The sequence below is a fragment of the Semicossyphus pulcher genome, unplaced genomic scaffold, assembly GCF_022749685.1.
Source record: "Semicossyphus pulcher isolate SPU_LCO1_2020_fin unplaced genomic scaffold, fSemPul1.0.p SCAF_26, whole genome shotgun sequence".
NCBI lineage: Eukaryota > Metazoa > Chordata > Actinopteri > Labriformes > Labridae > Semicossyphus > Semicossyphus pulcher.
Window position 1 is genome coordinate 2,893,966 of NW_027211700.1, and position 12,066 is coordinate 2,906,031.

General features: G+C 45.0%; 1 protein-coding gene across 1 annotated transcript in view; it reads right to left on the minus strand.

Moving 5' to 3' along the window:
* The window catches only part of sorl1 (sortilin-related receptor, L(DLR class) A repeats containing), a 93,717-nt gene that overhangs the window by 11,846 nt on the left and 69,805 nt on the right, over nt 1-12,066 (minus strand). Inside the window, exons 14-31 of the mRNA XM_069676487.1 lie at nt 11,471-11,657; nt 10,179-10,307; nt 8,946-9,031; nt 8,660-8,832; nt 8,445-8,576; nt 8,012-8,103; nt 5,752-5,998; nt 5,514-5,652; nt 3,794-3,967; nt 3,543-3,656; nt 3,207-3,329; nt 2,979-3,098; nt 2,568-2,693; nt 1,969-2,076; nt 1,229-1,360; nt 757-888; nt 508-642; nt 14-166 (exon numbers count right to left, since the gene is read on the minus strand). Coding sequence (XP_069532588.1) covers nt 14-166; nt 508-642; nt 757-888; nt 1,229-1,360; nt 1,969-2,076; nt 2,568-2,693; nt 2,979-3,098; nt 3,207-3,329; nt 3,543-3,656; nt 3,794-3,967; nt 5,514-5,652; nt 5,752-5,998; nt 8,012-8,103; nt 8,445-8,576; nt 8,660-8,832; nt 8,946-9,031; nt 10,179-10,307; nt 11,471-11,657 — 2,502 coding nt within the window. The remainder of the gene's footprint in view (nt 1-13; nt 167-507; nt 643-756; nt 889-1,228; nt 1,361-1,968; nt 2,077-2,567; nt 2,694-2,978; nt 3,099-3,206; nt 3,330-3,542; nt 3,657-3,793; nt 3,968-5,513; nt 5,653-5,751; nt 5,999-8,011; nt 8,104-8,444; nt 8,577-8,659; nt 8,833-8,945; nt 9,032-10,178; nt 10,308-11,470; nt 11,658-12,066) is intronic.

A 12,066-nucleotide genomic window follows, 5' to 3' on the forward strand; every position in this document is an offset into this window, starting at 1 on the left:
TTTCATTTGTTACCTGTAGGACATCCGAGCTCGTCGCTGCCGTCAGGACAGTCAGCGTAGCCGTCACACACCCAGGTGTTGATGATGCACGCTCCGGAGCCACAGTGGAAGCGGTTTGGAGCACAAGTAGAGGGGCCGGGAGCCACAGTGTGAGGAGTGACACCACCTGGGAGGGTGGAGATTCACGTTTAATGACGGGAAATGGATGGATAGGTCGGTAATTCCAGCATAAAAATATGAACTCAAAGAAAATACAGACAAAATAGAGAGCCAAGCATCCGACGACGAGCACATGAGGGTCTCGTTTGTGTTATTAATTAATCTGCTTCATTTCTTGGGGGATTGTTTTCAATAGTGTGAAAAATGCATTTACAACTACCAAGAGACAAATGTTCAAATTTCTTTTTCTTGTGGCTCCATGTTGGATACCACTTATGGTAACACATCAACATAAGTGTTCTGCTGCTTGTAAAAACTGAGTGGTTGCGCCACACAGTAACTGTGTACCTGTGCACTGGGCCTCATCAGACCAGTCTCCACAGTCGTTCTCTCCGTCGCACTTCCACCACGTCGGGATGCAGCGTCCGTTTCTGCACTCATACTGGAAATACCTGGAGCAGCCGGGGACCTCGGTGGGAGCAGCTGCGACACACAGGGGGGGAAAGTGAGCCGCACATACAGCTGCTTTAACATCACTAAGCTTACATCACTGTCTGAGTGTTTCTCCTTGTTTCTAAATAAACTCCTCCCACTCACCACAGTTGGCTTCATCAGAGTAATCCCCACAGTCGTCCATGCCGTCACACTTCCACTCCAGGCTCACACACACTCCGTTGGCACACTGGAAGGTGTAGGCGTCACACACTTTCCCAAACTCAGACGGTGTGGCTGAAAGAAAACACAAAGGCAAGAATGTGCAAATCAGTGTGTTGAATCATGTTAACCGTTTTGGTCAGCGTGGATCTTAAGGTGCTGTCCCTGACTGGACAGTAACGAGTAATGGTCAGACTTTACACCTACAGCTTTGTACCACAAACACCTTGACCAAAGTACCTAAAAGCACCTAAAAAGTCAAATCATGTTCTTGTATCCACGCCTGCTCCTTAGATTTAGTTCTTTCTTTAGTTTCCACGTGAGGGAATAAGGGATTAAAAAAACACATACATTCAATGAAGGACTTTCTCAAATAAAAACACGTATAACGTGAAGGCATGCTAGTGTTCCTCACCACATCCAGCATACGCTGCGTCCTCATCAGATCCGTCCTCGCAGTGTTTGATCCCGTCACAAACCAGAGACTGAAACAGACACTGGGCTCGGTTCTTACACACAAACTCCATGTAGCGAGTGCACAGCGGGTCTGTAGGAGAAAGACAGAAATGATTGTTAAGCAATAGAATATTCTACATACATTTTAGCATGAGACAAATGTCCTTCGGAACTAAAGAAGCATTGATTTGATTAAAAAACTTAAAAACGCTCTCTGGAGTTCCACAGGGTTCTATTCTTAGCCCACTCTTGCTCCCCCAAAATATAACATGGCTCAGTGATACTTTGCGTAAACATATAAGTAATAATTATATTTTATATTTATTGACTCAAGCTGAACGTCAAGGTCTAATTATAATTATGGACCACTCGAAAAAACAAACCAGAATTGTGCCAAAGGGTGTAAAGCTTCCCCCTTTTCTTTTGCAACAATCTGTACCAGTGAATATAGACCTGGTTGACACCAAACAACAGAATTTGTCAAATATCAGAGTATTGTTGGGTAATATTTTAAGGTTTTTCCTGTAATAACAACTAGACTTTAAATTGGGGAAGTGGCGACTATCTGGTCATTGGGTTTGATGGAAATGTTCACTTGGGTTTCATCTGCATAAGCGCTACCGTGACGACCCAATCCCATATTTAGCCCTGATTTGATTCTATATCTGGTGTTCCTGCTAAATAACTGGCTTCACTCACCACAGTTGTGCTCATCAGCGCCATCTGGACACTCCTGGATGCCGTTGCAGTGAGCGGTGGCAGGAAGGCAGGTGTGATTGGAGCAGAGGAAGCCGTTACACCTTGTTCCTTCTGAAAGTACACAGGTTAGTGTCAGTAACATACGACTGCTTACAGAGATCCAGCACGTTCATGGAGGTAAAGCTTAAGGGTCCTATCTTTGAGTGAAGTATTCTCCTGATATTTTATTGGTGCATTATTTATATAGTGTGCCTTATTTAAACTGTCTATGGTGCATAGTCTATTGAGAATGTTGTAAGTGAATGCAGGGTTGGTTCAAACCCCCCTTTGCCAGTGAAAATATGCATAAAGATGTGCCAGATTCAGGTTAAAAGGGGAATGTGAGATGACACACTGATTGGTTTGAGTCACACGACTGTACATCTAAAACACACCTAACATCAATTAAGAGTCTTAATACAAACCCTTTGACCCTTGTGCCTTATTTAGCGCTCTTTAGCTAGCAAAGGGGAGTTGAAACCATCCTTAATAAACTAAGCTAAGCTAAGCTAAGTGTTTCAGGCTGACACTGTTGAGTCTGTCTGTGTGAGTAAACTTACCACAATGTCGTGGATCTTCATCTGAGTCATCCTGGCAGTCGTCGTCACCGTCACACACCCAGCGCTGTGGTATACAGTGACCTGTGTGGCACTGGAAGCTGCTGGCCTCACAAGTATGGTGGCCCACTAAGGACAAAAAGAGAGAGAAACTTAGACAACTTGTTAGAGAAAGAGAAAGTTTTGCAGACGGCTGCATTGAACCACATTAAAAATAAACATGACATCAGATTTGTAATGAAATATGTCCAAAAACAACAACACTGTTTGTTTGATTATTTCTGTGACTGTGTCCAAAACGAATGATGAATCTTTCTCAGGACTTGTGCGATACTATTTCCCCTATCACAGATCTTCTAGCTTAAACCCAGTGTGTTTGAAGGTGTATCACATGGTCAGTAACACAGTCCTCACCTGTGCAGTTGGCCTCATCCGACCAGTCTCTGCAGTCGTTGTCTCCGTCACAGCGCCACGCCTCGCGGATACAAACTCCTCGTGCACATGTGAACTCTCCGGGGCCGCACTGGTGAGACTCTGAGGAAAGTATCAGCAATACAGTTGATACAGAGAAAAAACATGCTTCTTACAACGTTGAAACATCACGTGTTCTGTGGTTGTTTGCAGATAAGCGGCCACGCTCACCACAGTGCTCCTCGTCACTGTTGTCTCCACAGTCGTCTTCATGGTCGCACTTAAAGGCCAGAGGGATGCAGGAACCCGAGGCCATGCAGCGGAACTGGTTGGAGGGGTCGCAGGTCGTAGTGGCTGAAAACAGAGAGAGGAGAAATAAATATGATGAGTTCCTTATGCATTTTCTCTTGAAAGCCTCGAAGAGAAGTGAGAACAAGGTTTGGTCGAAATTGTTTTCTCTCCTGTGTTCAGTTCCTTATTTTATCTTTTATCTGGTTAACAGGTGGGGCAAGAAGTGTAGCAGGTAAGTTCAACATCATGAGAAAAGAGACATGGCTGAATACTTACGACACTCCTGCTCATCGCTCATGTCTCCACAGTCGTTGTCGCTGTCGCACTTCCAGATGCTGCTGATGCAGCGGCCGTTGGAGCAGCGGTACTGGTTAGGCAAACAGCTGTGCTCTGATTGGAGGAAATAAAAGACCCAATGGTTCAGCTAAATAATCGATAGACCCTCTTCTAATCTGAGGTCTTATTTCCAACAGACACAAGTTCTTTTATTTTACTGGATCATTGTGTAGGATGAGCGTTTGTCTCACCGATCTTGACGCAGGTGCTGTTTTGGAGCTGGTAGCCGGTGGGACACTGACACTGCAGCTCTCCATTGGGCATGGTTAAAGTCGGGGCTCCGTCTGGGCAGACACAGGTGTGTCGGTGGCCGGGCTGAGGCAGACAGAGCAGGCTGCACGGCTGGTCGGCACAGGCGTTATGACCTGAAGGACAAAAGATCAGGAAGTCAGACTGTTTTTTGTTTTTAAAGATTATGTTTTTTCCTGAACTTATAGGACAGCTGAGCTGCCAGGTTTCACACACGTTTTTCTAAACGCATGCTTTGTGACGTCACAAAGTGCAGCCTCGGCAGGCTTCGGAGAGCTGGCCCATCAGAAGAAAGCGGGCTTGTAGGGGCGGGGTTTCTTAAAGGGGCAGAGCTGACTGAGTCGTTTCAGGCAGAGGCTGTATGAGGGCCTGCACAGAGCACCAGCGTGAGAAATAAAGTGAGGAGTTTTTTTTAACTGTAAAACACGACTTTTGACCAAGATGGCGCCGCAGATGGCTGCCTCGGTGTGTTGGTGCACGTTGTTTTGTCTTGTGCACTATTTTTAACTTCATACTGTAACCTTTTTGCACTCACCAATATCCTGCACATCTGAGTCTTTATTTACACCTGTTGTACATATTTTGTATTATCATATTTTTAATATTTTATTCTTATCACCTATTTTAATTCTATTTAAGTCTTTTACTTATTTTAATTCTATTTAAGTCTTTTACTTATTTTTATTCTAGTTCTGTGTTAATTGTTCTGCACCAAATCACCAAAACAAATTCCTTGTATGTGTAAACCTCCTTGGCAATAAACCTGATTCTGGTTCTGCTAAGCTACTCCACAGGTGTCACAGAGTGAAATATGAAGCTTGAAATTACCTAATACCCCCCCTTTAAAGGCTCAGATTGTTATAAAACTGACTGAAAATATTTAAGAAAGGATGCCTACAGAGAAACAGCCGTTACATCTCTCTTTAAAAAGCCACCAGACTCCATAAACAAAACCACTGATTTTACCTTGCCGAACACTGGAGATGCTGGTCTTCTGCTGCCTTGATCTGTTTTTGTTTTTTTGTGTTATTTTGTTACATCGGGTCAGACTTAACCATTTAAACATGCCAAATGTTATACAACAGTACAAAATAACTAACTGATCGAGGCAGAGGTAAAACCAGCGACTCCTGTGTTCTGCAAAGTAAAATCACTGTTTTTGTCTATGGAGTCTGGTGGCTTCTTAAAGAGTGATGTGACGCGTGTTTCTGGTACCAAAAAAACAAATTACTCTTTAAAAAAGGTCACTCTCTGTAGGGATGTTGTCAGGCAGTTATATTAACAATCTGAGCCTGTCAGTGAACGTTAGCGGACGTACTGTGAGCCAGTGCAAAAGATTACGCTGCAGCCATTACAGCCTGTTTCACGGCAGCAATCTAATGGAGCAATTTAAACACGTTTAGTGATTTAGACCCGAAGATATGTAAAAGAAATAAAATGTTTAAAATGAGCAGGACTTCCCTTTGATATCGTGATGTTTAAACAACTTTTAACATTCGTCGGTAAACTACAATAAATGGGTTATTTCCTCTTTTAATTAAGTATTTCCTGATCCTGAAACTGGAATAGTTACTTACGAGATTATCTCTCGGATTCATTTCTCAGGATTATTGCTCAACTTGGTCAAACTTACTGGACACGGCTGCACTCTCTGTTCCTCACCTCTGTTCTTCCCCTTGTAGAAGATCTTGAGGTCCATGACTCCGGTTAATCTTCCCACAATCAGCTCGTTGCTGCTGGAACCGCCTTTAGGAGCTTTGAAGATCCCCATTCTGGACCAGTCGTCCCAGTACAGGTCATTCTGAACAAAAGCATACCATATAAGCTTGTTTATAATCTACTCTAATCCATCTTTGTCGTATACAAGATGAGGTTTTTAATATTCTAAATTCAGTCCGACCTTGAAGACAGCGATGGCGTACGGGTGTGGCAGCCCCTCCATGAGAACGCTCCTCTGACCCCCCATGAAGTCGGCCCTCTCGATGCGGTCGCTGTACGCTTCGGTCCAGTACAGCCAGTGGTCGTCGGCTGTGATCCCGTTGGGCCAGCGGACACCTTCAGACACGATGCAGGACACGTTGGCCCCGTCCATGAAGCTCCTGTAGATACCGGCTGCTCGGTCTCCCCAGTCGGTCCAGAACATCAGACTGAGGGACACAGGGATACAGGATGATTTTAATACTTTATTCACTTAATCTATCACTTTATATACTTTGATAATGATGCTAGTTTGAAGAGCATCCTGATAATGACGGAGGACTTTATAAACCAGACAGTTTATAAGAACTGAAGAACTGAACTTCTGCTGCTCAACTTAACATTTAATCCTTGTTTGTTCAACACTCTTCTGGGGTCGTTCAAGGGCTGCGACACAAGCTGCAGCAAACCTTAGCCAATTTGTTCTGTCTACATTTTCAGACATCTGGAGCGAGTGCACCAGCTGGGCGTACGCCAGGGTGTAACGATACGTGGCATCAAGAGCTGACAGTTACGACCAACTTTAAGTTACGCCCTGTGCACCGCTTAGACTTAAGAGCCCTGTTTGTGCTGCACCCGGGTGGATCTTTCATGCCTAGGATGGAGCAGACGTAAGTTTAGAAAGTCAGACTAATATCCAAGGTGAAACATACAACTTAAAAGAAAGACACGCCTTATTCACAGGATGATTAATGAAAGAACACTAAGACCAGCGAGAGAGTCATCCATGGGTCACGGGGGAGCTGGAGCCTATCCCAGCTGTCACTGGGCGAGAGGGGGGGTACACACTGGACTGATCATCACAGGGCTGACACACAGAGACCTTCCACGCTCACAATCACACCTACAGGCAATTTAGAGTCACCAGTGAACCTAGCGAGCATGTCTTTGGACTGTGGGAGGAAGCCGGAGTAACCGGAGGGAAGCGACGCATGGAGAACATGCAAACTCCACACAGAAAGGCCCGATGTGTGCGATTGGGGATTTGAACCAGGAACGTTCTAGCTGTAAGGCCACAGAGCTAACCACTGCACCATAATGCAGCCCATAATCAGACCAACCCACTGGAAATCTACTCAGACAGTGAGCTCTCCCCTTAACTACGGCATGTGTCCAACAGGAATGCGGAGCTGTCCCCGCCCTGCAGGTGCTGATTTTATGCGACCAGGGCTTTTCAAATCGTGTTACTTAGTACTCTAAGACAGGGGTTCCCAAACCCCGGGTCGCAGACTGGTACAGGGCCTTGGGTCGTTTAGTACAGGGCCGCGAAACCCAAGAGGTGCCAGTGAGATTACAAACATACGCAGAGTCAGAACTGTCGCAAGGGCTGTGAAACCGCACAGGGCCTCTCGCCTGAACAGGCACTTCAAAAGTAGCCCAACTCAGCATCCTATGACGTGATATGAAACTTTCCCTTCCTCTGTGGGAGTCTGTCTCCTCCCCGCGCAGCATGGTAACTCTGATCAACTACGCATGGATGACCTCCAGCTCATCTCATTCCCAGCATGTGGAGGTGCATCTGTATATTATTGCTCCTGTCTGGTCCGTGTAGTCGAAAAGGCTGGGAAACCCTGCTCTAAGAGAGCATGTGAGATTTTTTAGTACATCATAAACCTTGGCATGGCCTTATGGTTTTATTTCTTATTAGTGTTTGCTCTAGAGAAAGAGGAAGAGGAAGCCGGTGCTTTAAGACAGAAATAATAAATTCATTTCCGACCAGAGAAAAAGAGAAATAAGGGAAAAACCAAACCACTAAGGGGGAAAAAAAACAGACACATCTTTGTTCATCAGCTCATTTCATTTTATACAAAAACAGAACTGTGTTTGCTGAAGTGAAAGTCTCTGTGATGGTGTGTGTGAGTTTCAGACAGCGTCTGGTCCTCACTTCCTCAAAGGGCTGTTTAAGGTTTGAGTTCACTGCGGGTCGAGGTAAACGCTGGGGTTAGCCAAACGACGAGAGGGGTTAAAGCCTCAATCCTTAACTCTGTGACCACATCAGTGAGCGATGTTCACACACACATACTTTACTTCAGGTTTCAGTATTGGATTCTTAAATATAAATACACGTCAGACAGATTTTGAATGACAGCAGGCCTCACTTCTGCGCTTTGATTTGTGGTTATGAAGTGTAGCTTGGGATCACAGAGAGTGCAGCTACATGAAGGTGTGTACGTGAGTGTTACCTCTCTCCAGGCAGCAGAACCAGAGCTCTGGGATGCTCCAGGATGGAAGAGTTGAGCAGGGTGTGACGCAGGTCGCCATCAGGGTTAGACACCTTCAGACACAACGACAGAGAAACTGTTCAGAGGTTTCAGTTCAAACATCAAGAAGAGTTTAACTGCTCTAATTTCAACCTAATAAACCACAAGTGTTTAACCATTCCTGAAGAACCGGGCCAGACCAATGACTGTATATAAAGACGGGCGACATGTCTCCTCCTCCTCTCATTGTACAATAATGAAGCCAATTTTGATTTATAGTTTGACTCTTGTCCCATCTGCTAACATGGAGGAGGCGGGCTTTAGGAGCTATACTGCAGCCAGCCAGCAGGGGGCGATAGAGAGGGTTTGGCTTCACTTTTAAGGAGCTGTCATGTCATACCGATAGCTCTTTTACCTCAATCTTCTGCGCTCCAGCATCAACCCAGTACAGCAGTCTGCTGATGGGGTCAAAGGTCAGAGCTTCCACATTCTGCAGATCCTTCCTGACTACGACCTCCTGACCTGTGCTGCCGTTCAGACACAGACGCTGCAGGAGAGAGCAGAGAGGCAGGTAAGTAAGTTCATAAAACACAGTTAAGCCTCCTGTAGGTGGAGCTCCTCCTCGCTCACCTGTATGGTATCCAGTGAGATGTCGGCCCAGTACAGGCAGTTCCTGTCGTAGTCAAAGTCCAGAGCCACGGCCTCCCTGAGACCGGCCAGCGGCAGGGCCTGGTCTGTGCCTGTAGCCAGGTCGTATCGATGGATGGAGTTCCTCACCGCGTACAGGATGAACTCGTTACTCTCTGGAAGAGCAAAGGGAGACATGACCGAGGGATGAATACACAGTCAGAAAATATCATGATTATGTTCACATGACAAATCAGCTGTTCCCTCCATAAGTGAAAAGAAGGTTTACCTCCGACCGGACACGGCAGCATCTCTCCATCCAGTCTGGACTCCACATCTCCTCCACTGCAGCTGTCGCCTGGTACCTTCCTGTAGCTGCAGCAGGAACAGAGAGAGAGAGGTGCCTTAGTTGGACACCAGGTGGAGCTCTAACCAAACATATCTGATAGCAGCAGCAGATCTCTCCATAGTGGTAATACATCAAGAGAACAAAGGCAGGTTTGCATTGCGGGGAATTCTCAGGTCATTGCAAACAAATAAGCAAACATTGCAGGTCATAAGCAGCAGGTCAGGGTTCAAATCTGAGCTTGTGTAATATCCAAGATGGGACCAGAAAAATCCCCAAGGTTAAAAGAAAAACAACAAACAACTATTTGTTTAACTTTGGTGTTTGATTTTTTACTTTAAGCTTGGGTTAAATTCTTACTGCAGTTCTTTTGACGAAAAATTATAAAAACAAAAAGAATGGCGCCATCGATCTACATTTGGTCAAAATAGAGCCCATGAGGAAAAAGCCGCTGTCAGTCAAAGCTGGTGTTCTCTGTAATCGATAGAAGCAGTAATATTTGAAATTGGCGCCATAGCTGTGGAGAAAGTTGTACAAACAGCTCGTGGTTTCGCCCATTCTACATTCCTACAACACCCAGCATGCATTGCACCCCTCCCTCTGAAAGGAACGGCCCAGCGAGAGACACTGGAGTGAAACACTACCGTTTCACTGCAGGCGACGGCTCAGAGCGGGACAGAATCTGAAATACGATGAGAATATACCGCTGGACCGTCTAAAAACTCTTCAGGTCCGCAGTCGACATTTCAAACCTGACGATTCTGAACGAGACATGACATCGGAGGCGGCGTCCTAGATTGAGGAAGTGTAGTTTAGCGAGTTCCCTGGCCTCCGCCAGATGATGTGTTTTACGTAGTCTGGAGGTTTTCCAGGGCCCATTGGAGAAGCGGATAGCGTCCTCCAAAGGCACAGAGCGAAATATCATTTTTTTCCTACCATAATGGCATTAGCTCCCCATGATAGCATGATAAGACTGAGGTTGAAAATGCGCACTGGCCCTTTAAGGCATGACAGTTTAGAGGTGTTAATGACGTGAAAACTTGACAAAAGGTCAATAAAACTCGGGGAAAAGCAAACGCATGTAAATGTGACTCCACACTGCTGCTGCAGATGCCAACATGATGCGAATAAACCACATAAAACATTCCCAGTCTGCACATTTCTGCAGCAGTTTACCCTTTGCTGCGGCGGTAGGTGGTGCCGACAGGACACGGCACAGGAGGAGCGTAGAGGTCACCTACGAACTCAGGGTCAGGCACACACACCTGCAGAGACAAGTCTTCACTCAGCTTGAAGCCATAGTCACTGCAAGGAGGAGAGGGAGGAGGAGGAGGAGGAGGAGGAGGAGGAGGAGGAAGAGCGGTTGGGAGAGTAAGAGAGAAAAACAAGCCAGTTAGCTCCTGCCCTGTGATTAACGGCAGCACCTGATGTGAATTTTAAAGCGGGCTCATTATGAGCTGTGATGGGAGCTCGAGGAGTAATAAAAAAGTGCAGCGAAGGCTAAAACTTGTGCAGGTTTGCCAAAACTGAAGTTAATTAAGAGTCAGCCAGTCAGAAGCATCTCTGATATGAAAGAGGATTTATTTTTTTAACTTAATGTTGAAGTTATTCAGATAATGTGTGGGAGGATTTGTCTCTTCCTGTCTCAGAGATATTTTAGGGGAAATTTAAGCATTTTGTAATATTTTAGGGTCCAAATGACAAAACTCGATCAAAGTGCATCCACTAAAAGTTCAAGACAGGTCAGATTGTTATTCTAAGTGTCTGACAACATTGCAGAAAGGATCCCTGCAGAGATAGACCTTATTGTTACAGAGGAAGAGCCTTTCTTTTAACCAGAACGACGCTCTCTTCAAAGCCACCAGACTCCATTGAAAAAAACAGTGATTTTACCTCACAGGACTCGGGAGTTGCTCGTCTAAAGCCGCCTCGACCTGTTAGTTTGTTTGTGTTATTTTCTTGGGATGCATTTGAGTTTACTCATTAAAACCTTAAAGTGTCCCAACACTTTAAAATAAACCTAACCGGTGGAGGCAGCGGGAGAACAGAAACTCCTGCGTTATGCAAGGTAAAATTGCTGTTTTTATCAATGGGGTTTGGTGGCTTTGGGCAGGATATTGGTTAGTAGCAGTGGGTACCCTTCTTTTGGAGACATTATGATAACAATCAATTTATTAAAACACACCTGGGTTCTATCTATAATTTCACAGCAACACAACACATAAAACATGTTGCACATAACTGAGGTGCACCTGCATTTATTATTTACCATTCTTGTTGTTATGAAGCGTTAAATAGAGACATAACAGATATTATAGCATGTGATTAGCTCATTAAGTTGAAAATAAAGCTACTGAAGCTAATTAACATTCCTATTTGGAGATTTGATGCAAAAATACAAACAAAAATCCTTCAAGACTTCAGCAACAACAAAACAAATGTCTTGCGTGTGTGTGCGTGTTCCTAACCATTCGTAGTCCTGGCGCGTGCACGAGCAGTTGGAGACGGTGACGGGCCGGTCGAAGTCCTCTCCGTTGAAACAGGTGGCGTGAGGAGCTCGTCTCTTGAACGTTATCTCTCTGCCTAACAGACACTCGTTCCCGTGCTCGTCTGACGGTGACCAGCGCTTGTAGTCAGCGTCCGAACACGGCACACCTGGAGGGGGGGGGGGGGAGAAGAAAACATCGGCTATGGATGCAGACTATGAGACATATTTGACAATGAGAACAAACTTAGACTGCGTTTGCTGCCTTGTTTACCGTCCAGTTATCTACTTGAGGAGCGACCGTGTGTTCAGTCATCTCATGTAACCCAATCAAACAGCTTATCTTTCACTATGTTAGCTACAGTTGCTACAGATTCTACAGGCTAATAAGCTAACGTGACTTGATTTAGCAAACATGCTAAAAGCATGTTTCAGAAACCACTTGTTGCAAAGTGTTTTAATAGTATTTAATAATATTTAACTAATAAGCTAATATTAAAACTATATTTAAAGTAGCAGTGGTGTAACCATGACTACAGCCGCTCCATCTAAAGTTTAAACTTATAAATAGCTGTTGGA